At 21.5% G+C, this 21357-nt stretch overlaps 6 protein-coding genes and 1 long non-coding RNA gene across 12 annotated transcripts; 4 read left to right on the plus strand and 3 right to left on the minus strand.

Moving 5' to 3' along the window:
- Window positions 1–431: 431 nt before the first annotated feature.
- Window positions 432–5308, minus strand: l(2)gd1 (lethal (2) giant discs 1). Of its 5 annotated transcripts, none has more exons than XM_086910976.1 (12): window positions 5097–5308; window positions 4885–5029; window positions 4689–4801; window positions 4236–4608; window positions 3787–4161; window positions 3289–3666; window positions 2852–3228; window positions 2239–2414; window positions 1895–2158; window positions 1557–1595; window positions 1122–1212; window positions 432–1024 (listed from the first exon to the last, which is right to left on the minus strand). In XM_086910976.1, the coding sequence occupies exons 1-12, from the start codon at window positions 5154–5156 to the stop codon at window positions 905–907; spliced, it is 2511 nt and encodes an 836-aa protein (XP_086767102.1). In that variant the 5' UTR covers window positions 5157–5308; the 3' UTR covers window positions 432–904. The 5 variants fall into 5 exon arrangements, with proteins under 5 accessions (XP_086767102.1, XP_012340265.1, XP_086767103.1 ...); XM_012484811.2 differs by having other exon boundaries at window positions 2852–3222; window positions 5097–5239; XM_086910977.1 differs by lacking the exon at window positions 1557–1595.
- On the plus strand, window positions 5115–8126 carry VhaAC39-1 (V-type proton ATPase subunit VhaAC39-1). Its single transcript, XM_003692360.4, has 7 exons — window positions 5115–5441; window positions 5935–6166; window positions 6293–6643; window positions 6765–6922; window positions 7038–7214; window positions 7348–7425; window positions 7523–8126. The coding sequence occupies exons 2-7, from the start codon at window positions 6046–6048 to the stop codon at window positions 7682–7684; spliced, it is 1047 nt and encodes a 348-aa protein (XP_003692408.1). The 5' UTR covers window positions 5115–5441; window positions 5935–6045; the 3' UTR covers window positions 7685–8126.
- Window positions 8127–9561: 1435 nt separating this feature from the next.
- On the minus strand, window positions 9562–11258 carry THG (tRNA-histidine guanylyltransferase). The gene is made up of 3 exons (XM_012484812.2): window positions 10823–11258; window positions 10388–10632; window positions 9562–10076 (listed from the first exon to the last, which is right to left on the minus strand). The coding sequence occupies exons 1-3, from the start codon at window positions 11190–11192 to the stop codon at window positions 9618–9620; spliced, it is 1074 nt and encodes a 357-aa protein (XP_012340266.1). The 5' UTR covers window positions 11193–11258; the 3' UTR covers window positions 9562–9617.
- On the plus strand, window positions 10771–11433 carry LOC147657254 (uncharacterized). Its single transcript, XR_015292884.1, has 2 exons — window positions 10771–10971; window positions 11160–11433. It is a non-coding gene; the product is annotated as an uncharacterized LOC147657254 (long non-coding RNA).
- A 156-nt stretch (window positions 11434–11589) lies between these two features.
- On the plus strand, window positions 11590–17002 carry LOC100867763 (tRNA (guanosine(18)-2'-O)-methyltransferase TARBP1). Of its 2 annotated transcripts, XM_012484814.3 has the most exons (10): window positions 11590–14343; window positions 14413–14642; window positions 14720–14924; window positions 14982–15134; window positions 15216–15380; window positions 15444–15629; window positions 15763–15937; window positions 16036–16370; window positions 16437–16573; window positions 16633–17002. In XM_012484814.3, the coding sequence occupies exons 1-10, from the start codon at window positions 11599–11601 to the stop codon at window positions 16781–16783; spliced, it is 4482 nt and encodes a 1493-aa protein (XP_012340268.3). In that variant the 5' UTR covers window positions 11590–11598; the 3' UTR covers window positions 16784–17002. The 2 variants fall into 2 exon arrangements, with proteins under 2 accessions (XP_012340268.3, XP_086767101.1); XM_086910975.1 differs by lacking the exon at window positions 15444–15629.
- On the minus strand, window positions 16903–18275 carry LOC100867274 (ATP synthase F(0) complex subunit g, mitochondrial). The gene is made up of 2 exons (XM_003692367.4): window positions 17563–18275; window positions 16903–17269 (listed from the first exon to the last, which is right to left on the minus strand). Exons 1-2 carry the CDS (start codon window positions 17600–17602, stop codon window positions 17010–17012), a joined length of 300 nt encoding a protein of 99 aa, XP_003692415.1. The 5' UTR covers window positions 17603–18275; the 3' UTR covers window positions 16903–17009.
- LOC100867040 (ankyrin repeat and MYND domain-containing protein 2) lies at window positions 18028–20584 on the plus strand. Its single transcript, XM_003692365.4, has 3 exons — window positions 18028–18467; window positions 19083–19460; window positions 19584–20584. The coding sequence occupies exons 1-3, from the start codon at window positions 18267–18269 to the stop codon at window positions 20226–20228; spliced, it is 1224 nt and encodes a 407-aa protein (XP_003692413.4). The 5' UTR covers window positions 18028–18266; the 3' UTR covers window positions 20229–20584.
- The last annotated feature ends 773 nt before the right edge of the window (window positions 20585–21357 follow it).

Consider the following 21357-nt stretch of genomic DNA (forward strand, 5'->3'; position numbering starts at 1 on the left):
AATAATAATAATTGTATTATGCTTATTGCATTCAATCAAATATTTGTTTTTGTATTCAAATAAATAAATATTTCGTAAATATTATGTAATTTAATAAAGATTTTGTGGTTAGAATCACGTGCAAGGGAATGAAACAGTAGGATGATAAATTGAAAGGAGACAGAAATCAATCATTATCAGACAATAGTTTGTTAGTGGGATTCACTTGATGTATTGTTCTCTGGAAATGTGGATTCAGCTTCAATCCGCAATCGTTCTTTCTTCACGTTTAAACCCTTCGATATATACAATTCCCTTACATGCATACTAATTAAATTGACTTACTTAAATTCAGCTTCTACTTAAGGCTTAACTATTAAATTACATCCCTCTTTAACTAATTGATAATAAAGATGTTTGGTAATCTAAATTAACGTAATAATTCAACAATGTAATTAATATAATCTTTTATATACATTTCATTAATCTCTTTTACATTTTAAAAAATAATTTATATATTTATTATATAGTTTTCATCTTTTTTATTTAAAAATAAATGATTAAAAATTTATATTTTTAGAATACATAAAGTAATTTAAATTATTTATCATGATTTATCATTAATTATAAATAAAAATTTTCTTTATACACATATTGTGTTCTGATATTTACATATTAAATTGTGCTCTTTACATATTGTATATAGATATTTTTATACATATATTTTTATGATTGGATATATTATATTATTACAAATTATTATGATGATGAATATATTCAATTAATTTCATATCAATTTGAAGTTATTAATAAAGCAAAATACAGATTTCTATTACATTGTAATTAACAAGTTATATTTCCAAGGCCTCAACAATGCAATTATTAGCAAAGAAAACTTCAAATCACAATTCCATAATATTATATATTAATAATCAATAATTAACCACTTGTCTGTAATCTTTTCTATTTGTTTTGTAAGAATCGGATTTCTCAATCGTATTTTTAACTCAAGTTTTCCACCTGTTGGCTTTCTTCCATCCATTAACTACAATAATAAAAAATTTTTTTTAATATAAACATATTTTAAATAATATTTAAACATATATAAAAATAATATTTAATAAATAATCTTTATTATTTACCGGAAAAGAATCGTGAAGTACACATTGAGTTTCCAAGGGTTGTAATTTCACTGTCACTATACCTAAAAGACTATCACTTCTAAAAAATCCTCTGTAAGACAAGAAATTTATATTACATATAATAAAAAAAAGATGAACATTATAATTCAAAGTTAAAATTAAAACAACAATTACGTTGCTACAGATTGCTCGTGCAATATAAATTATATATATCTTATAAATCATATATATCAATTTAATCAATATTAATTGTTTCTTTATATAATCAATTTTTATTCATTTCTCCGAATAATCAGTTGCAATAAATTTATAATAAATGCTATTTTCAAAAAAAACATCTGCAAAAGCAAAAAAAAAAAAAAAAAAAGTAAAATAATAGCATATTATGAATAGTTCAAGAATTATAACAGTAACAAAAATATAAAATTTTCATACCTTGGATTAATGCAACACAGGATAGGATTCAGCGAGCATCTGCAAGCAACGTACTAATCTATTTACTATTTTTAATATAATTATATATCTGATATTATATACAACACTATATAAAATAGTATAAAATATCAATTAAAAATTTGAGATACACAATGTTTTTTTTTAATATTAATATTTTAAAAATATTATTTCCAAGTGATAGATAGTAATGTACAATTTACTTAATTCTTCTAAAAAACTAAATTGTGAAAAATAAACTTATAAATCAATATACTTAAAAATATATACAAAAAGATTATTTAAATATCAATAATTTGATTATATCACTATTTCATTACCCTTTAGCCCAAACTTGACATTTCAATGCATGTCTCTTGAATGCTCGTTGACATTGTCTTGATGTACGATCTATTCCAGTTAATGAAAATATTGCCTCATATTCTGGATTACATGTTCCTTTAATAGTAGTTGTTCTATCTGATTGAGGATTATCTGAAGGATAAGGAAATTCCAACATAACATAAGTATCTGCATCTTTTGAATAATTTACTCCTCTAATTATTGAAATTTCTATGTCACTATCACTTAAATCAGTACAACTTCTGTAAACCAGCATATTTATAATTATAGAATAATAATTTTTATTATTAAATTATAAATTAAGAAACATTAATATACTAACTGAACAATTGTATAAGTTTTTATCTCATAATGATGTTGTGGCGGTGGCAGTGCATCACGTTTTCGAACTATTAGCATATCAAAATCTCGTTTGTAATTCAATGCAAGCCGTTCCCATTTATTATATCCAGATACATCTCCTAATGCTTTACAGTGATCTCTCGTGCATAAACACCACTATAATATTGTATAATTTACAATAAAATAAAATAAAATAAATATAAAACAATTTAAATTATAATTTAATTATAGAGAATATTCCATTTTAAATGTATAATATAAAAAAATATTTTAGTAAAAGTTATATGGCATATGTTGTAATGATCAATGTTTGGAATAATCTTGTCTTGTGAATTATATTTAAATTTTTAATAAATGATTTAATAAAAGATAAGATATATAATAAAAAATATAAAAATTTCATTTAAAAATTTAAATGATTTTTGTGCTTCAAGACAATTCAAGATTATCCCAAAATCAAATACTTATTATAATAATATATATTCATCAATATTATAACTTTTGTTTGAAATATTTTTTCATATTTTTGATTATAGAAATAATCATATGTATATATTTAAAATGGATATAATATGTATATATTTTCAGTTTACCTTAATTTGTTTTGTTAATTGTGATTCAAGATTTTCATAAATTTGTTCGTCTGTTCCATTTGCTTCTTCTAAACAATCTTCGGTATTAATTATTGTGAAACTATCATTCAATGAACCTATTATACTATCTGCATTAAGTTCTTTTTTTGCTTGTGGAGATAATGGTATGGAATTCATATCAACAGGTAAGCCACCTTTGCTAGCTTCAATCAATGGATCTATTCCTTTTGCTTGTCTTAAATAAGTACGAGCTAATTCTATATCTCCATCTTTTTTTGCATTAAGAGCAGCTTGTTTTAATTCATGTTGACGTTGTTGCAATAATGTTAGCTGTTTCTCTGCATGTGATGTCTTTTGAATTTGTTTTTTTCCTATTACTTGTATATTATTAATTAAATATTATAATAATAAATTAATATATAGAATACTAAATATACCTGTTTGTGCTCTCGGAGGAGAAATAGAAGTTTTTGGATCTGAAGAAAGTTTATTTTCAAATGATTCAGATTCTGAACTAGTTGGTAGTTTTGATTCTGGTGGTTTATCATTTTTTTCTATTGTTGGATCAGGAACAGATTGTGTAATAACTGTTGTAAGGGGTTCAAAACCAGGTGGAGTAGGCAACTCATCAAGAGGAATGGGTTTTCCACGAACATATAATTTAATAGCATCTTCAAACTGTTTACAAATACGGCCATATCTGCGAGCTTTATGCGAATTTCCTTCGCTTTCTGCAATTGCTTTCATTTTTTTACATGCTTCAAGACGTTCTATTAAGGCAGTTTCTAAATTTTCTGGATTTGATGATTTCACTTCTGTTTTTCAATAAATCATTATGTATTTAATTTTATAATAATTTTTAACTTTATACTTAATATCATATTTGCATAATATTATATGTATAAAATAAGTTATAAATTATTATAAAAATTTACCTGCTGGAGTTATATCTATGGAAGATTTTCCTTGTTTTTCACTTTCTGTTTTTTCTGATTTTTCATTTGATGATATGATAGTAGCTGAATCAGGAATGTTTGGAGAGAGTGGCATATCTGATAAATCTACTGTTTCTCCTTCATTTACTGCTGAAATAACTATATCAAAATGTTTTGCTATATTTAACAATTGAAGTGCCTCTTTCATGTTACCAGCTTTTTTCCATGCTATTGCAGCTATTTTATATTCTTGTTGTCTATCTTTTAATAATTTTAATGCTTCTTCATCTATACTTTTTGTAGAAGTAGGCTTTTCAACAATATCTATTTTTGCAGGTAAAATAGTATCAGCCATACTTGTAGCAATATTTTCTTCTAAAAAATAGTGAATGGCTATACAAAATTATTCATAAGAAAAAACATAACTATTAATAAAAATGAAAAAAAACCTGTAGATTCTGTTTTATTAGTTTCTAATATATTTGCATTAGTTTCATTTATAGCATGTGATGGTAATTGTGGTGGTATATCACTTTCATTAATAGGTTTCCCAACTTGAACATTATTCAATAGTTCTTTAAGTGTTTTAATGCCTCTATTAAATCTTCTTGCTCGACTTAATTCATTTTCTTGTTTTGCTTTTTTTTCAGCAATTTGATAAAGCTGTAATCTTTCTTGTAACAATTTAATTATATTTTCTATAGATATATTATCATTTTGTGTTTTTGATTGTTCTATATTTTCAGCTATTGAATTCTCTTTTTTTTCTGGAAACACACTTTCAAAAGATTCCTCTTCACTTGTAATCATCTTAAGTTCACTCTAATATAATATAAAATGTCAAAAATCATTTGAATAAAATTATTATTTAAATAAATAAAATTTTAAAATAGAATTTATACCAATAATTCTGGATCATTTTCTCCATCAGACAATTCTTCCTCAAAATTTATATCTTTCATATTTTCAGTTACTATTACATTTAAATTTTCTTTAGGAAGTAATTTACGAGATGCTATATATATATATATATATATAAATCAGAAAAGATATTGTATTATACTTAAAATAATAAATATATATGTAATATTTATTTACCACCATGTCTAGATTTTCCAATATTATCATCATCAGCTGTTAAAGCTGCTAATTCAGCTTCCAAGTCATCATTATCATCATCGTCATTATCCATAAAATTATTTTCTATACCATCCAAATTTTCTGGCATATTGAAGATTCCATACTATTAAAAAATATATGTTTAAAATAATCAATTAAAAAATAAGGTTAAAAATATTACCAAATAATACCTGCGCTAGGTTATCAGCAGGTCGCGTTTGTCGTTTTAAGTTCTCTCTTTTTCCAAACATATTGTTTATGAAATATACTTATTATCATAAATCAATCAATAAAATATTAAAATTATTTGAATAATCAAAATACATTAGGTACAGGATATTGTAACAAAACAATGTTCTATACTATAATGTGTCATCCATCATATAATATACAAGGCTAATGTAATATTTTAATATAGTATCATTCACTATTTTCATGTATGATATAAGTATTTAATTATTTAAACTTTTATTATTTCTCAATAAGAATAAATAATTTCATAACTATATATACATATATTTCATAAATATATGTATGTAAGTATATAAAACAATTTTATTTAAAGAATTATATTAAATTATTATATATTATTCTGTAAATTCAATATATTATTTAATTTCATTTTTTGAATATATTAAAAATATTACTTTTTAAATTTTAAAAACTATAATATATCTAATTTCTTTTTATAGTATATTTTATTATTTATTTTATATTTTTTATAATTCTTAGTAATGATTATAAGTTTCTAATAATATTTTATATTTTATTTTACATATTTTACTTATATTTTAAATTAAGAATAATTTATAAAAAATATAAAAAAATATAAAAATATTTTTTTCTTATTCAATTAAATTAATAATTATTTCAATTTTTGATTTTCAATAAATTTCCATATATTATCTTGTATAATTAAAAAATAGCTAGTTTTAAAAAATCAAATTTGAATAGTTTAATCAGATATTCGATAGTTATTGAAGTCAGTATTATTTAAAAATTTGGCCATATTTTTTTTATGGCTTGTAGCAAACTTCTCATAAGATAGTCATATGATCGACACGAAAAAGGGCGAGTCCAACTTCAATTTTGACGGATCCATATTTAAAGTGGAGTAATTGTGGCAAAAAATTCTCCAAAATGAAGGGTTGTATGTTTAATATCGATGCAGGATATTTAGAGGGTCTTTGCCGTGGATTTAAATGTGGAATTCTTCAACAAAGTGATTATCTTAATCTTGTACAATGCGAAACTCTTGAAGGTAAATTTTATTCAACATTTATATTTTAGTTTTAAAAATAGTAAATGTTATCTAAAATTTAAAATAATTTAATTTTCAAATTGTTATTAATTTATATTTAGTATTAATTATTTTTTACTTCTACAGATTTAAAACTACATTTGGCTGGTACAGATTATGGTAGTTTCTTAGCTAATGAACCATCACCACTTTCTGTCAGTGTGATTGATGATAAATTGAGGGAAAAACTTGTTATAGAATTTCAACACATGCGCAATCATTCTGTAGAACCTTTATCACAATTTTTAGATTTTATTACTTATAGTTATATGATTGATAATATTATCTTACTAATTACCGGTACTTTACATCAAAGACCAATTTCAGAATTGATTCCTAAATGTCATCCACTTGGTAGTTTTGAACAAATGGAAGCTATTCATGTAGCAGCTACACCTGCTGAACTTTATAATGCAGTTTTAGTGGATACTCCTTTAGGTATAAGATATTATGAAATATAATATTAAAATTTTTTTATAAAAAATTAAAATCATAAAAATATTATTGTTTTATCATATTTTAAATTATATCAAATTATATATATTCAATAAATTTGTAGCACCTTTTTTTGTGGATTGCATTTCTGAACAAGATTTGGATGAAATGAATATTGAGATAATTAGAAATACATTATACAAAGCTTATTTAGAAGCATTTTATAAATTTTGTAAAGATATTGGAGGAACAACTGCAGATACCATGTGTGAAATACTTGCTGTAATAAATTTTATAAAATTAATAATATATAAATCTATATAATAAAGATAATTAATAGATTAATTAATAAATAAAATCTATTAAATAATAAAATAACTGTATAATTAATTTACAGTTTGAAGCTGATAGGCGAGCTATTATAATAACTATCAATTCATTTGGAACTGAATTAGGTAAAGATGATAGAGCAAAATTGTATCCCCGTTGTGGAAAATTGAATCCTGATGGATTAGCTGCATTGGCAAGGGCAGATGATTACGAACAAGTCAAAGCAGTTGCAGAATATTTTGCTGTAAATAATTTTTTTGAAATGAAATCTTATACTTTTTAAGAAATTTATATCTTTGAATTTATATATTATTCGTATATTATTTATATATTTGTATAAATATAATAATAATTTTACATTTGAATTATTTTTGCAGGAATATAGTGCTTTGTTTGAAGGTGCAGGTAATAATCCTGGTGATAAAACTTTAGAAGATAAATTCTTTGAGCATGAGGTAAATTTATATTTACTTCATTAAACTAATATTATGATAAAAATTAGTGCAATAGATATATTCAAATCTTATTAATTTTAATGTTATTACTGCACAGGTTCGTCTAAATGTTCATGCTTTTCTTCAACAATTTCACTTTGGAGTATTCTACAGTTATCTTAAATTAAAAGAACAAGAATGTCGTAATATCGTATGGATAGCGGAATGTGTTGCGCAAAAACATCGTGCTAAAATAGACAATTACATTCCAATTTTTTAATAAGTTTTTGTTTCGTTGATCATTTATATTTAACTGTATAACAATATCGAAAAAACTAAATTTTTCTCTTTTTTCTTTTATTATCACATTCTTTAACTATGAACAACTAATAATTACAATATTTCATGTTATGAAAAAAGAAAAATATCTCTTAAAGAAAAAATATAATTATCTAATTAATAATTGAAATAAAAAAATAATTGTATTTAGCCAATTGGACAGATGATATCAAAAATTATTATTTAACATTATTGTCATATGTAATAAGAGTTTATATCATATAAATGTATATAGTGTATTTTATTGTAGATTAGTATATTATGTTTGATATTAATTAATGTTGTAATTATCAATTCTATTATAATATAAAGTAATATATAATTCATTCCAATTCCAAATTAAAGATACTCACTTCAAATAATAATATCTTATATTAAATTGATTTTTAATTTTTCTTTACTCTAACCCAAGATAATAATAATTTTAATTATATTAATAACTTTGCAATATATATACATGACTTTTTAATCTTTCAAAATTTCATTTCAAAAATAAAATTTAATCAATCAATTTAAATAAATCAATGTATTCAATAAAAAAAAAGATAAATATTTCTAAAGAATACTTACAATATTTTTATTTATAAAATATGTATATTTTTTATATCTTTTCCAATATATAAAATTTATTTTAATAAATCAAGTAATAATATTCTAATTAATTCATTTATATAATAGTATTTGAAATAATTGGATTATTATAAGTTATTAATGATATAAACATACACATGCAAAAATAAAATTTTATACTTGAAATTAATTCAAAATATTTCATTAAATGACAGAAGTAAATATGAATTTTTGTAATGCTTAAAACAAGTCTATATCCTATACCTTTATGTTTATGAACAAAATTTTTTATAAAAATCTTAATACATTTATTCTAGAGCAGCCTTTCATTTCATAAATAATTTAATAGTATTTTTGCTATTAAAAAATGATACTGAAATCAAATAAGTCTAAAATATAAAATCCTAACGAAAAATATTTCACAGATCTATATATATATATATATATCTATATATATATATATATTTATATATATAAATATATATATTTATATATATATATATATATATATATATTTATATATATATATTTTTTAGGATAGAAAATCTTGTTTATATTAGCATAATTTGCTAAATTTTATAAAATTTCGAAACTCTCGAAATCTAGAATGCTTATTTTTTCCTTTTTTTAAAATATCTATTTTTTATCATTTAAAAACTTAATAAATTTTCATTTTTGAAATTCTTTAAACTCAGATTTATAATTATTTTATAATAATAATCATATTTTTGGCTTGTAATTAAATTTTTATATTTTATCTTTTTTTACATAAATTGGATCAACGAAATTGTACTGATTAAAATAAATATAATCTAAATACAAATTGGATTATTATATTTAAATGTCACAACATTCTTGTAAGTTTTTTTATATAAATTACACTATATCTAGATTTTGAGAGTTTTGTATACAACAAAAATAGCAAAAAGTTTTGAAGTTCAAAAATTCAAAACTTTTTGAGTTTTAACGGTTCAAGTATTCTATCTGTGATATGTATGTATATATACATACATATAAAAATACACATACATATATAAGTATGTAATTTATCATATAAAAATACACTTTCTAAAAAAATAGTAAGATAAAATTTAATTTTTGAATGAAAGATTTACAAAAAAATCAAATATAATCAGAATTATTAATTCTGAATTTTGTAATTCTTTCACCATAATTAATATTTTATAATACCACTTCAGATAAAATGAGATGAAAATATTTTTAATTACTGGAAATAAACTTTCATTATTTTCCGTTAGGATATTTTTCAAATTTATTATAAAAAAAAGAGACATAAACACTGCTTATCTTCTACAAATTCGTTCACTTTCACATTGCATTCTTTCTCCATCTGATTCTCTACTTCTTACTGGATGTACTTCTTCATTTATAGAATTCACATTAGCAACTGAAGATGGTGGAGTATTATTAATATGTTTCATGTTAGCGGTTGGTGATGGTGGTTTTGTTGTTCTGATTGGATTTGTAGTAACATTATTAACTAAATTTGGAGGTTGATAAGTTGCTAAACTTTTTAATCCAAGTACTTCTGGATTTTCTTTCCAAAAACGATCTCCAATAATATCATCTACCAATGGAACGACTGCAGGTTTTAGTCTACCTGTTCCATCAGGTACTAATTTTCTTATAAGTGTAGTTCCTTTTCGGAAAAGTGGTGGTTCATTATTGTAATTTATACCAAATTCTTGAAAAAGTAATTCATTTTTATGTGAAGCCAGTGTACCTCTAAGCTTAACTTCTGCCTAAAAATAAAAAAATTATAATTATAAAATAAATAATTACAAGTAAAATAATAATTTTAAAAAATATGATATAAATATATATCTATATAAAATAATATAATGAATAAAAATAAATAAAATGAATAATATAATATATATTTATATATAATTATTATTTTTATAATAATATATATAGAAATATATAAAAATTAAGAAATAATATAACATATATTTATATATAATTATTATTTTTATAATAACATATATAGAAATATATAAAAATTAAGAAAAGCTAATTATAATAATTTAATTATAAAATTATAATAATTTACCTGGCTTGGAGTTAATTTTCCTTTTAATACAAGATTCCAAAAGCAAGTATTATATAAATTATTTACATGAGCATCAGCTTGTCTCCATGCTAAATAATCCCTTAAATTTTTATCCGTAGGATATAATACAACGCGAGCATCAAAAGACGGTGGATAATATAATTCTTTGCCTTGGAAGAAACGAGGCCAATGATAAACATATGATGATGCAAAAAGAGAATTTACATTTGTCATCAATTTTGAAGCTAAAATATTATAAAAATATTTTAAATAATATATTTATATTATGGCACTATAAAACATAAATATAATATAATATAAATAATAATTTTAATAATAAAGTAACGCATATATCACATATATATATTTTTTGTTTTTTATTATTTATTTATTATTTTAAATTTATTATGTTTTAAACTACTTTTTAAAATATACCTCTTCGTTTGTAAAGTTCAGTGTCTTTTCGAAAGACGAAAGAATATTCATCACTTTGACCAAATCCTAAAATGATTTCTTTGAAATCTTCCATAACCGTAATAGCCGCGCGATTCATTAATTGCAAAGCAGCTACATCGTTCGGTTTGGTAAATTGATGCGCTTCACAAAATTTCGAAAAATTTCTTCCATCTATTCTAACCACAATCCAACAATTTGGCAAACAACAATCATCACGTTCAAATTCTTTTACATATTCAAATTTACTTTTAGCCATTCTCATCAAACTTATGTGCCGGCTATTGACCACTTGTTTGACCAAGCTAATGATTTTCAGGAAGTTGCTTCCTGTTGTCAGAAAATACAACATTTCCTGAAACTGCTGAGTGTTGAAGTCTCCACTGTCGAGTTCATTTCAGTTTAAGATGTGCACAATATGTCTCAGAACGTACTTATTAAAAAACTGCCATTAACTTTTTATGATGAAATAAATTAACACTTGATACGTATATTTCTAAATAGCCACGTGTGCGTTTATTGGTTAGGTATAATCATTTGTGTTATTATGTACAAAAATATTCAAATTAAATAAAATACTAATTTGTAATAAATTCTTATAAATTAAGAATATTTAAATAAACGAAAAATATATTTATAATTTTAATATTTTTATATAAGTATATTTATATATATATACACACAGATATATATAATATAAATTTATATGTATATATATATATATACATATATTAAAAAAAAAAAAAAATTGTAACAATATGGATTTACACGAACGCTATATGCATATTTCAACAATAGATTTCTCGATTTTAGAATTATTAGAAATTGCATTTAAAGATGATCCATTTTTATTGCTACATCGTTTAAGTAAATATTATAACAATGAAATAATAAGAAATAATTTACACGCAAAAAAATTATATACATTTCGAATGATTTTGTGTTATGAATATCAACTTATATTTCATACAACAAATAAGTATGTTAGAATAATTCCAAATGATTTATGTTTCAAAACAATAGAAAATACTTTATTTGTAAAAGATAAATTACAAAATTTTTTTGAATATCCAATTTTATATGATATTGTAATTTTACAATTAACGCTTTACTGTAATTCACAATGTATTGAGCAACACATGATAAATTTTCGTAAATCGAATGTTAATAATTTAAATAATAATGAAAGCAAAATTTTATATTTGAAAATATTAGAATGTTTTTTAGAATCATTACAATTAAAAAAATATTTATATAATGATTTGGAATCAAATCTATTGAAACGTTTTAATTCTCTATATCTAAAAGATATGATATTATGGTTACAAATAAAAGAAAATAAAGAATGGCAATTATTTGCTTCAATTTTGCCAAAATTAATAAATACTTTTGGTTATGAAGATATTTTGCCACCCATGTGGAATTATATTTTAAATAAAATGGATGATTTAAAAGATTTATTAAGTGCACTCAGCATTTTAACAGATATATGTTTTTCTGTAAATTTAAAAAATATTAGTTTCATGCATTATGACATATTTTATATAGAAAAACTATGGTTGTTATTATTACAAAGTTTAAAATCTTCAATACAACAATATCGTAAACAAGCATTATTTATAATGAAACGAATAACTGATTTCATAAGTACTATAAATGAAAATGACTTGAAATCAAAAAAACATAAAATTATTCCTTTCATTTGCCATCAATCAGTTAAAACAAAAATATCAATAAATGACATTAAACAAAATTATTTTTTAATATTAGAAGCTTTAGAAGAAAAACATCATCATTTAATATTACCTGCATTAACTTATTTACCAATATTGATAAAAGGAAACAAAGAACATACTGTATGTAACAATTGCTTTGACAATATTTGGTTACAATTAATTTTTGAGAGAATATTATTACATGAAAATAATACCATAGTAAAACAAGGTATATTATATATTTGTAATTCACCTATCTTTTTGTATGACAATCAATTTTTAAAATTATTTATACATGTTTTAAATAATACATATTTATATGAATGTCAAACTTATCAACAAGAACCAGAAATATTAAATGATATTATAAAATTATTTATACATGTAAAAACTGAACAAATTGAATTTCTTAATAAAGTTTTTAAGATAATGAGTGAAGAAACATGGGCTCCAATACCAATATTTTATATGTTGAAAATTTTAAGAATAGTATCAAGTAAAGTATCAAATTATTGGGAAGACAATCAATTAAATTTAATTAAATCTTTGATTCAGAAAAATTTAAGTATGCACTCATATATATTAAGGATTGCATCTCAAATTGAACTTTTAAACATAATATTCCTTTCTGTAAAAAAAATTAATGATTTAAAAATTGCAATGAATATGTTATTAGAATTTTCTTTAGAAGAAATATTTATAAGAAATTCATATCTATGGGATGATATAATAACATGGCTGAAAAAAATATTGATAAAAGCAGATGTAATAAATTTTATTAAATTTATTTGTGAAGAATATACATATAAAAATTTGCATCCCAAATTCAATCCTGCTAAATTTGCTATTATTATTATTATGTTTTATGATACAAATCTAATAATAGAACAGAAAACATGTCCTATAGAGGAAATACTTAATAATTGGCTATTAGCTATTAAGAGAATAGATGTAAGACCTTATGCAAATATTACACATATTTTCTATATGGTAGAATTTATGTCACATTTACTTAATTTAAATATTACAAAAAATCATAAAAATATCAAACAACTATTGTCTTTATATATTAATGATGCATTAAAATTTTTACTTAAAAATAGTAGAAACATACCATATAAATTCAATTATGAAGAAATGAACAGATACCTTATTACAATTATTTTAATTCTTAATAATGGATATTTACTTTTAACAGAAAAAGAAATTTTATATTATGTTGAAAAATTTAAAAATGAAAGTATATTTATCATTGAAAATATAAAGCAATATACAAATATGCATTATTTATATGCATTACATATTTTACATTGTACACAAAATATTTTGTGTGCAAATTATGCATCATTTTACATTCAACCATTGTTAAATATTTGTGACATTCGCATATATAATAATGATGAAAGTGAAATAAAATTTAAAGGAAAGATAGCATCAGATTGTTATATATTACTTGCAAAACTTATAAATCAATTTTTATCAAAAGTGGAAATTGAAATGTGGCCTCAGAAAATTGATTGGAATAAAAATATTTCTTATTTATTTGAAATGGGAGGAAATGAAATTGTTCCAGAAATAGCATTAATATTGAAAACAATGGTTAATAAGGGAGCAATGCAAAATCTAGAAAATAAGTTAAATTTAGAATCTATTTTTACTGATTGTTGGAAGACCACATTATTGAGTACAAAGAACAAAACTTACTTCCTAGCAATAGAAAATCTTATAGGAGTTATTATAAATAATAATTTTTTAATACTACCCAATATTAAGAATTTTGTAAACAATGTAAGAAAGTGGCATATTAATTAACAAATTAGTATTTTTTAAAATATTAAAATTATTTTAAACTTTTAGTTTATCAATCAATTACTTGAAGAAAGTAATAATGTATCAAAATTAAAAAAATTTTTATTAAATGAAATGAGATTATTAAATACATATTGTTTAAAAAATTTGCAAGAACCATTATTAGCATGTCTACTTCATGGACCTGTACTTCGAAAAGACAAACAAATAGAAAATCAAGTTTATTTATATATTATAAAAAATTATCAAAATTGTTATCCACAACACATACAAATAATGTGAGTATTTTTATAATTTTTAATTATATTGTATATATTTTATATACTTGTAATTAATATTTTAACTTTATTAATAGAGATTATAATATCAGAGCAACTTCTGTTATTCTGTTACATAAAATAATTAATGAAGATAAAGAATTTGCATCAATATTTCTTCCAATTATTTTACAAAAATTAGAAAAATACAAAAATAAACGATATTTTAATTATTCTTATATACATAAAATAAAACATAGAATTATGCAAATTTTGTTAATAATGCAGCCAATTTTAATTAAGGTAATAAAAAATACATTTTATAAAGTAGTAAATAAAAAAAATTAAATTCATTTACAGGATGATATTATAACATTACAAGAATTTCTTTTAAATTTATTACTTTTGGAAAGTAATCAACATAGTGTTAGAATAATGCAAGAATGGATATTAATAAAAATTTTTGTAGAAAATGTGGAATTTCATCCTAAAATCTGGGAATTTTTTGAAAAGGTATTTAAATAAGCTTTGTTTCTTTTCCATAAAATTTATTTTTTATACATATAAAAAGTTCAACTAATTTAATATGTGTAGGGTATTACAATACGTCCAGGATGTGTTAGTTCCATAATATGTATTGTTTATCATATTTCTAAACTTCTTTCTAAAGATTCTCAAAGCAATTTTATTTTAATAGCATTGAATTATATTGCCCGTTGTTGTTTAGGACAACAATATAATATGCGTCTTTATGCTCAGGTAAATTATATTATATTAAATTATAAAATAAATTATAGTTATATTATTATTTGTTTATAACAGATTATTTTTGTAAAATTGTATAAAATGTTGGAACAATTAAATTCTGATCATGTTATGTTACAATATGAAGGATTATATAATGCTGCAATTACAAGTTTAAAAGATGGATTAATAAGAAATTCAAGTAAAATTGAAGATGATTTTTATCTTTCTACATTTCATCCTATATTGGATTATACCTTACAAGTAAATTAATTAAAAATAAAATTAATATTTAAATCTATTAAATGGAAATATTCATAAAGACATATATATGTATATATATATACATAATTATATTATAAAATTATTTAAATAATAAGATTTTTCTTATTTGTAGACAATTTATTTTGAATTACCTCGATTGACTGATATGGATGCAAGTGAATGGATAACTCCAAATTTCTTTACTATTTTGAATTTCAAAAAATTTAATGGTCATGCACTTCAACTGTATAATTTAAATAAATCATTATCTGATATTAAAACATCATCATATTTAATGAAACGTTCAGGTGATTTATTAAAATATATCATCATGATTATAATAATTTCTAATTACATTTTGTATATATATAATAAATATTAAATATAAAATAAAAAAAAAATATAGGTGATACAGAGCCATTCATAAAAAAAAGTAATATGGACTTTGAAGAATTAAGTGATATTCAAAAAAAAATTAATCCTATAATGTCTGTCAATTTATCACATAATGATATTTTTCCAACAATCAGAGAATCTATTTCTCATAAAAGAACATTGGATGAAGAAAGCCTTATAGTTGTAGCATGTCTTCTTAGTCGTATTCCAAATTTAGGAGGACTTGCTCGTACTTGTGAAATTTTTAATGTCAAAGAATTAGTTATTGCTAATTTGAATCAAGTTAAAGATAAAGAATTTCAAAATCTTAGTGTATCAGCTGAAAATTGGATAAATATTACAGAGGTATTTCAGTATTATATTAATAATGATTCAGAAATTCTTATAATAAACTTAACTTAATCATTACAGATAAAACCATATAAATTATGTAAATATTTGTTGGATAAAAAAGATATGGGATGGTCTTTGGTAGGAGTGGAACAAACAGCTAATAGTATAAATTTATTAAATATGAAGTTTGAAAAAAAAACAATTCTTGTTTTAGGGTAAGTAATTATAAAATTAAATAGATCGATATAAATTAAAAAATAATTATTATTTTCAGAAATGAAAAGAGTGGAATTCCTGCAAATTTGATACCTTTGTTTGATACTTGTATAGAAATACCACAAGCTGGTGTAATTCGATCATTAAATGTTCATGTTAGTGGAGCAATATGTATATGGCAATATGCAAAACAACATATATTAACATAGTCTTATTTTTTATCATAATAAATAACTATCTAATATTATGTCTAATATTAATTTTTTATAAATAGAATATAAATTTTTTGTTTAACCAAATTTTTATTAAATAATAGAATAAAAAATGCTTTATTAAATAATATTAATGTTTATTTATATAATTAAAATTAAGTTTATATTTATGTATTTATTTGACTATTATACAGATTATATTCATATAAACAGAAACACATTTTTATACTTTATATCCTGCAAGATGTTGTTTTCCAATACATTCTCCAACAAAAAACCAACATAAGACTTCAATTCCAACTAATGTATTTAACCAAGCTTCGCGTACAGTAAGTTGAAGAAATCGTCTCTCTTTGGCAGAAGTAATCAGATTTTGGAAACCATTTCTTATAGCAGGAATATCAGATATTTTTGGTGGAACTAATTCAACCTTTGCATAATATGTAAATTTTCTTAAAGCAGGTCCAGATTTTGTTACTCCAACTGTAATAAACACAATTATAAATCATAATTAATATATTTTATTTAAATTAATAAGAAAAAAACTATTAATGTCAATATCAATATTAATAAAATATCAATTAATAATATTATTAATGAATTATTTAAAATCATTATGAAATGCCAATGATGAAATATAATTTAAATTTAAGGAAATGAAAAAATTAATTCTAGTACAGAGAAGATATTAGTGTTATATAATAATATTTTATAACTAAATTATAACTAATTTCATTATAAAAAATGATTATAATAATTAAATATCAAATACATACGTTTGATTAATGTTGTTAGTTCTCCTACAATTTTCGACATTTTTAATCACTATAATTGTTTGTAAAAGTACAGAAATACAACTGCTCTTTACAATTCTTTTGCAAATGATAGTTCTGACATCTAACGGTAAGTAGAATCAAGTCGATAAAGTATATATTCGATATTTTTATTTCGATATTAAATATTTATTATTATTGTCGATATTTTATTGCAATAAATTTTTAAGTATTTAAAAAAAAATAACCATTACATTGAATATTGTAATCATTTATTAAAAGAATAGGAAAGCTATAAAATAATATTTTGAAAGTTTAACATCAGTATCAATATCAATTTGTAGATAGATTCAAACTAGTTTTTAAAATGATTATCATAATTATAAATTCAAATTCATGAATATTATTGTATAGACGAAAAATTAAATTTCTTTACTCGATAAAGTAGATTCTCGAAAATATATATATATATATTTAATGAAAATTTAATATATACAATTAATGAATAGACCACCATTAGTGTAGATTTATAAATTTATAAAGAAAAAGAAAATATTATATTCTTCTTGTTTTCATTTCGATTGTTTTTATCATTTTTCAATAAATTGTTTAAAAAAGATTTTCTATATGATTAATTTTCATAAGATAATAGATTATATATTTCATTTATGCTTATATTTTCGTTATGCTAATCGATAGTAAGAAAAATGGCGCCTTCACCAGAGAGTTTAATTGCTGTACAAAAGCAAATTTTTACAAAAATCAGCAATAATGAAGTATCTGAACTAAAAGTATTATTAACAGCAAATAAAATCAAAATTGATTTTGTGGATGAAAATGGTATGAGTCCACTACAACATGCTTGTTACAAAGGAAACAAGGAAATAGTACAGATGCTGTTGGACCAAGTAGGTTAACTTTTTAAGATTGTATGAAACAATAAAATATAATTTAAAAATTTTTTAAATTTTAAATATCCAAAGTTATTTGTAAAAAAAAATAAATAAAAAATGCATATTATTTATATAAAAAAAAATGAATGAAAATATATTTTATATATAAATTTTTGACTTTCTTTTTTTATCTATGTAATAAATAAAATTCCTCAACAACAATTTATCAAATATTTTTTTTTAATTTTTAAAATATTATCTCTTTTCATTTTACATTCTAACAAATGAATACTTGTTTTTAAATATAATTAACTTATATATGTATATTAATGAATTTTGAAAATAAAATAATTTTTATCAAAAAATATTTTTTGAAAGTTTAAAAAAAAAATAAATAATGAATATTATAAAATTATTAAAGATTGGAATTTATAATTGATTATTCAAAGAATTATTGTATAATATATTTGAAAAAAATTAAATTCTAAGAATATTGAGAGTTATTATCTATAAAATATATGAAATTTATTATTTAAGAAATAAATTTAATAAGTAAATATTGAATAATATAAAATATAATCATAATATTAATTATATGATAATATGAATAATTAAAATATTTTATTATAGGGAGCAGATGTAAATGCATGTCAACATGAACATGCATATACAGCTTTGCATTTTGCCGCTCTTAGTGGAAATGCTGAACTTTGCCATCTTCTAATGTCTTATGGAGCACGTTTAACAGCAACAAACAGTGTAGGACGAACTCCAGCACAAATGGCAGCATTTGTGGGAAATCATAATTGTGTAGCAACTATTAATAATTTTATTCCAAAAGCTGATATTGATTATTATGTTAAACCACAAGGTTTACAAACTGAATCAATGCTTCCTCCACATTTGGCAGATTCTTTTCACAAATTTATAATACAAATAAATGTACATCCTGTACGTGTAGCTATGAATTTACAAAGATATCCTGGCCTTTTAGAAAATGCTACTAAGGTAAAGTTAATACATATTTTTTAGATAAATAGATAGTTATAATTTATTGAATTATAATTTTTTTCTTACAATGTAAATAAACTAATAATTTCATTACTATTTTTTTTTTTTTATAATTTTTAGGTACAAAAAGTTTTAGAATCTATGCATCACAAAGAAATGACAAAAGGTGCAGAAACAAATGAAGTGATGGCATTTAAATATCATTATCTAAGTTGTGTTGTGGCTGAAGTGATCAAATTTCAGAAGAGACAAGAAGCAATGAAAGCAGAAAAAATTGACAAAACAAATGAAGAAGGAGAAGAAAAAAAATCAGATACTATTGAAGGTTTAATAAGAAAATTTTTAAAATGTAGTAAAAGTGATGGTATACCAGAATATCAGGAAGCTTTTCTGAGAGAAAGTGTAAGAGAATTTCCATATAGAGAAAGTACAATTTTTCGTCAAATGGTTGCAACTCTTGCAGCTAGTGATCCACCATCTGCAGTATCAGTAGTATCAGCTGCAATTGATGGTCAAAGAGCTTTTTTAGATAATACTACACTTTGCATTACATGTGGAGAAGATAAAGCTAACAAAAAATGTAGCAAATGTAAAGCAGTGCAATATTGTGACAGGGAATGTCAAAGACTTCATTGGTTTATGCATAAAAAAGCATGTACCAGATTAGGTCAAAATATAACGCCAAATGCAAAAATAAGTGATGCGGATAAGGAACAAATAAGCAATGCTGTAAGCTCTAGACTACAAAATCTAAGTGTTAACTAATATAATAAAAAATTTAATTCTAAACAAATAATTTTAATGTGCTGTATGTATCTATTTAATTTTGTATTACATTCTTCAGTTGAAAAATTGAAAAAAAAAGATAATTCTATTTCATATATTCGACGAATAGTTTTGATTTTTTACTTTTTAGATTTACAAAATCTAATGAATTTTTTATGCATTGTAATACATTTTTATCCTCTTTAATCTGAAAAATTCAACATATGTTATAAATAATTATTATCATCATGTATTATAAATAGTGTCAATATGCAACTCAGTTAAAATGTTATTTCCTCAGGATTGTATTCTTGTGGTTGTCATCGCCATAAAAATAAAATATACTTATAATCAAATTTGTATTATTTTAAAATGTTATTGCTTTCAAAATATCATAAATTTGTCATATACATTGAAACTATATACATTGAAGTGAAGCCTAAAAATAATTTTTTTTAAATATTTAGGAAATATAATTTTTTTAAATATAATGAAAATATGGCTTGATTGGTATATACATAAGTAAATGACAATTAAAATATTTAAACATTTTTAATTATTTTCAGATGACTAATTTGTCTAAAATTTTAAATTTATTTTTATATTACTTGTTATATGTGAATTATCTAGTCCTTATTATACGTTGTTTTTATATTTAATTATTTTTGTATATGACAGAACAAATATATTTTTAAAAAAAAATCATAGTTAAAACTCCAAATTATATATCTTGCAAAAAAAAATAAATAACAAAGACTAGATTTGTTTACCTGTTTTAAAAATGAATTGTTTTTTTGTTTCTATAAACATTACAAATTATTTTGTCTAATAATAATCTGTAAATCCTATATCAAAAAACATATCTTCTGGAAATGACTGTTTTAATATCATTTTTTAACTTTTTTTATAATATTTATTAACCATATTGATAAGAAAAAAAAATATGTTTTCTAATCTTCTAAATTTATTTTTCTTTTTAAAAAAAAATCTTAAATATATATTTTCAATTGATATACTTATTTTTGTTGATATGTTTAGAAATATAAGATTTGTACTATATAATGTTAAATATTATGATAAATATTAAATTCTATCTTTTCTGTTTTTATAAATATATTAAACAAATTGT

This window comes from Apis florea, unplaced genomic scaffold (genome assembly GCF_048593485.1).
Source record: "Apis florea isolate Af1SG1 unplaced genomic scaffold, ASM4859348v1 contig_3203_pilon, whole genome shotgun sequence".
Classification (NCBI taxonomy): Eukaryota; Metazoa; Arthropoda; class Insecta; order Hymenoptera; family Apidae; genus Apis; species Apis florea.

What these genes read in the sequence shown, in the direction of transcription:
- VhaAC39-1 (XM_003692360.4), top strand. Translation starts at nt 6,046, where the DNA reads ATGAAGGGTTGTATGTTTAATATCGATGCAGGATATTTAGAGGGTCTT. An exon ending in TTTAGTGGATACTCCTTTAG is followed by an intron (nt 6,644 to 6,764) that starts GTATAAGATATT and finishes ATAAATTTGTAG; the next exon opens with CACCTTTTTTTGTGGATTGC. An exon ending in ATAAATTCTTTGAGCATGAG is followed by an intron (nt 7,426 to 7,522) that starts GTAAATTTATAT and finishes ATTACTGCACAG; the next exon opens with GTTCGTCTAAATGTTCATGC.
- THG (XM_012484812.2), bottom strand. Translation starts at nt 11,192, where the DNA reads ATGTTGTATTTTCTGACAACAGGAAGCAACTTCCTGAAAATCATTAGC. An exon ending in TGAACTTTACAAACGAAGAG is followed by an intron (nt 10,633 to 10,822) that starts GTATATTTTAAA and finishes ATAATATTTTAG; the next exon opens with CTTCAAAATTGATGACAAAT. An exon ending in GAAAATTAACTCCAAGCCAG is followed by an intron (nt 10,077 to 10,387) that starts GTAAATTATTAT and finishes TTTTATTTTTAG; the next exon opens with GCAGAAGTTAAGCTTAGAGG.
- LOC100867763 (XM_012484814.3), top strand. Translation starts at nt 11,599, where the DNA reads ATGGATTTACACGAACGCTATATGCATATTTCAACAATAGATTTCTCG. An exon ending in TATTGGATTATACCTTACAA is followed by an intron (nt 15,630 to 15,762) that starts GTAAATTAATTA and finishes TCTTATTTGTAG; the next exon opens with ACAATTTATTTTGAATTACC. An exon ending in AAAACAATTCTTGTTTTAGG is followed by an intron (nt 16,574 to 16,632) that starts GTAAGTAATTAT and finishes TATTATTTTCAG; the next exon opens with AAATGAAAAGAGTGGAATTC.
- LOC100867274 (XM_003692367.4), bottom strand. Translation starts at nt 17,602, where the DNA reads ATGTCGAAAATTGTAGGAGAACTAACAACATTAATCAAAC. An exon ending in ACTAACAACATTAATCAAAC is followed by an intron (nt 17,270 to 17,562) that starts GTATGTATTTGA and finishes TGTTTATTACAG; the next exon opens with TTGGAGTAACAAAATCTGGA.
- LOC100867040 (XM_003692365.4), top strand. Translation starts at nt 18,267, where the DNA reads ATGGCGCCTTCACCAGAGAGTTTAATTGCTGTACAAAAGCAAATTTTT. An exon ending in TACAGATGCTGTTGGACCAA is followed by an intron (nt 18,468 to 19,082) that starts GTAGGTTAACTT and finishes ATTTTATTATAG; the next exon opens with GGAGCAGATGTAAATGCATG. An exon ending in TTTTAGAAAATGCTACTAAG is followed by an intron (nt 19,461 to 19,583) that starts GTAAAGTTAATA and finishes TATAATTTTTAG; the next exon opens with GTACAAAAAGTTTTAGAATC.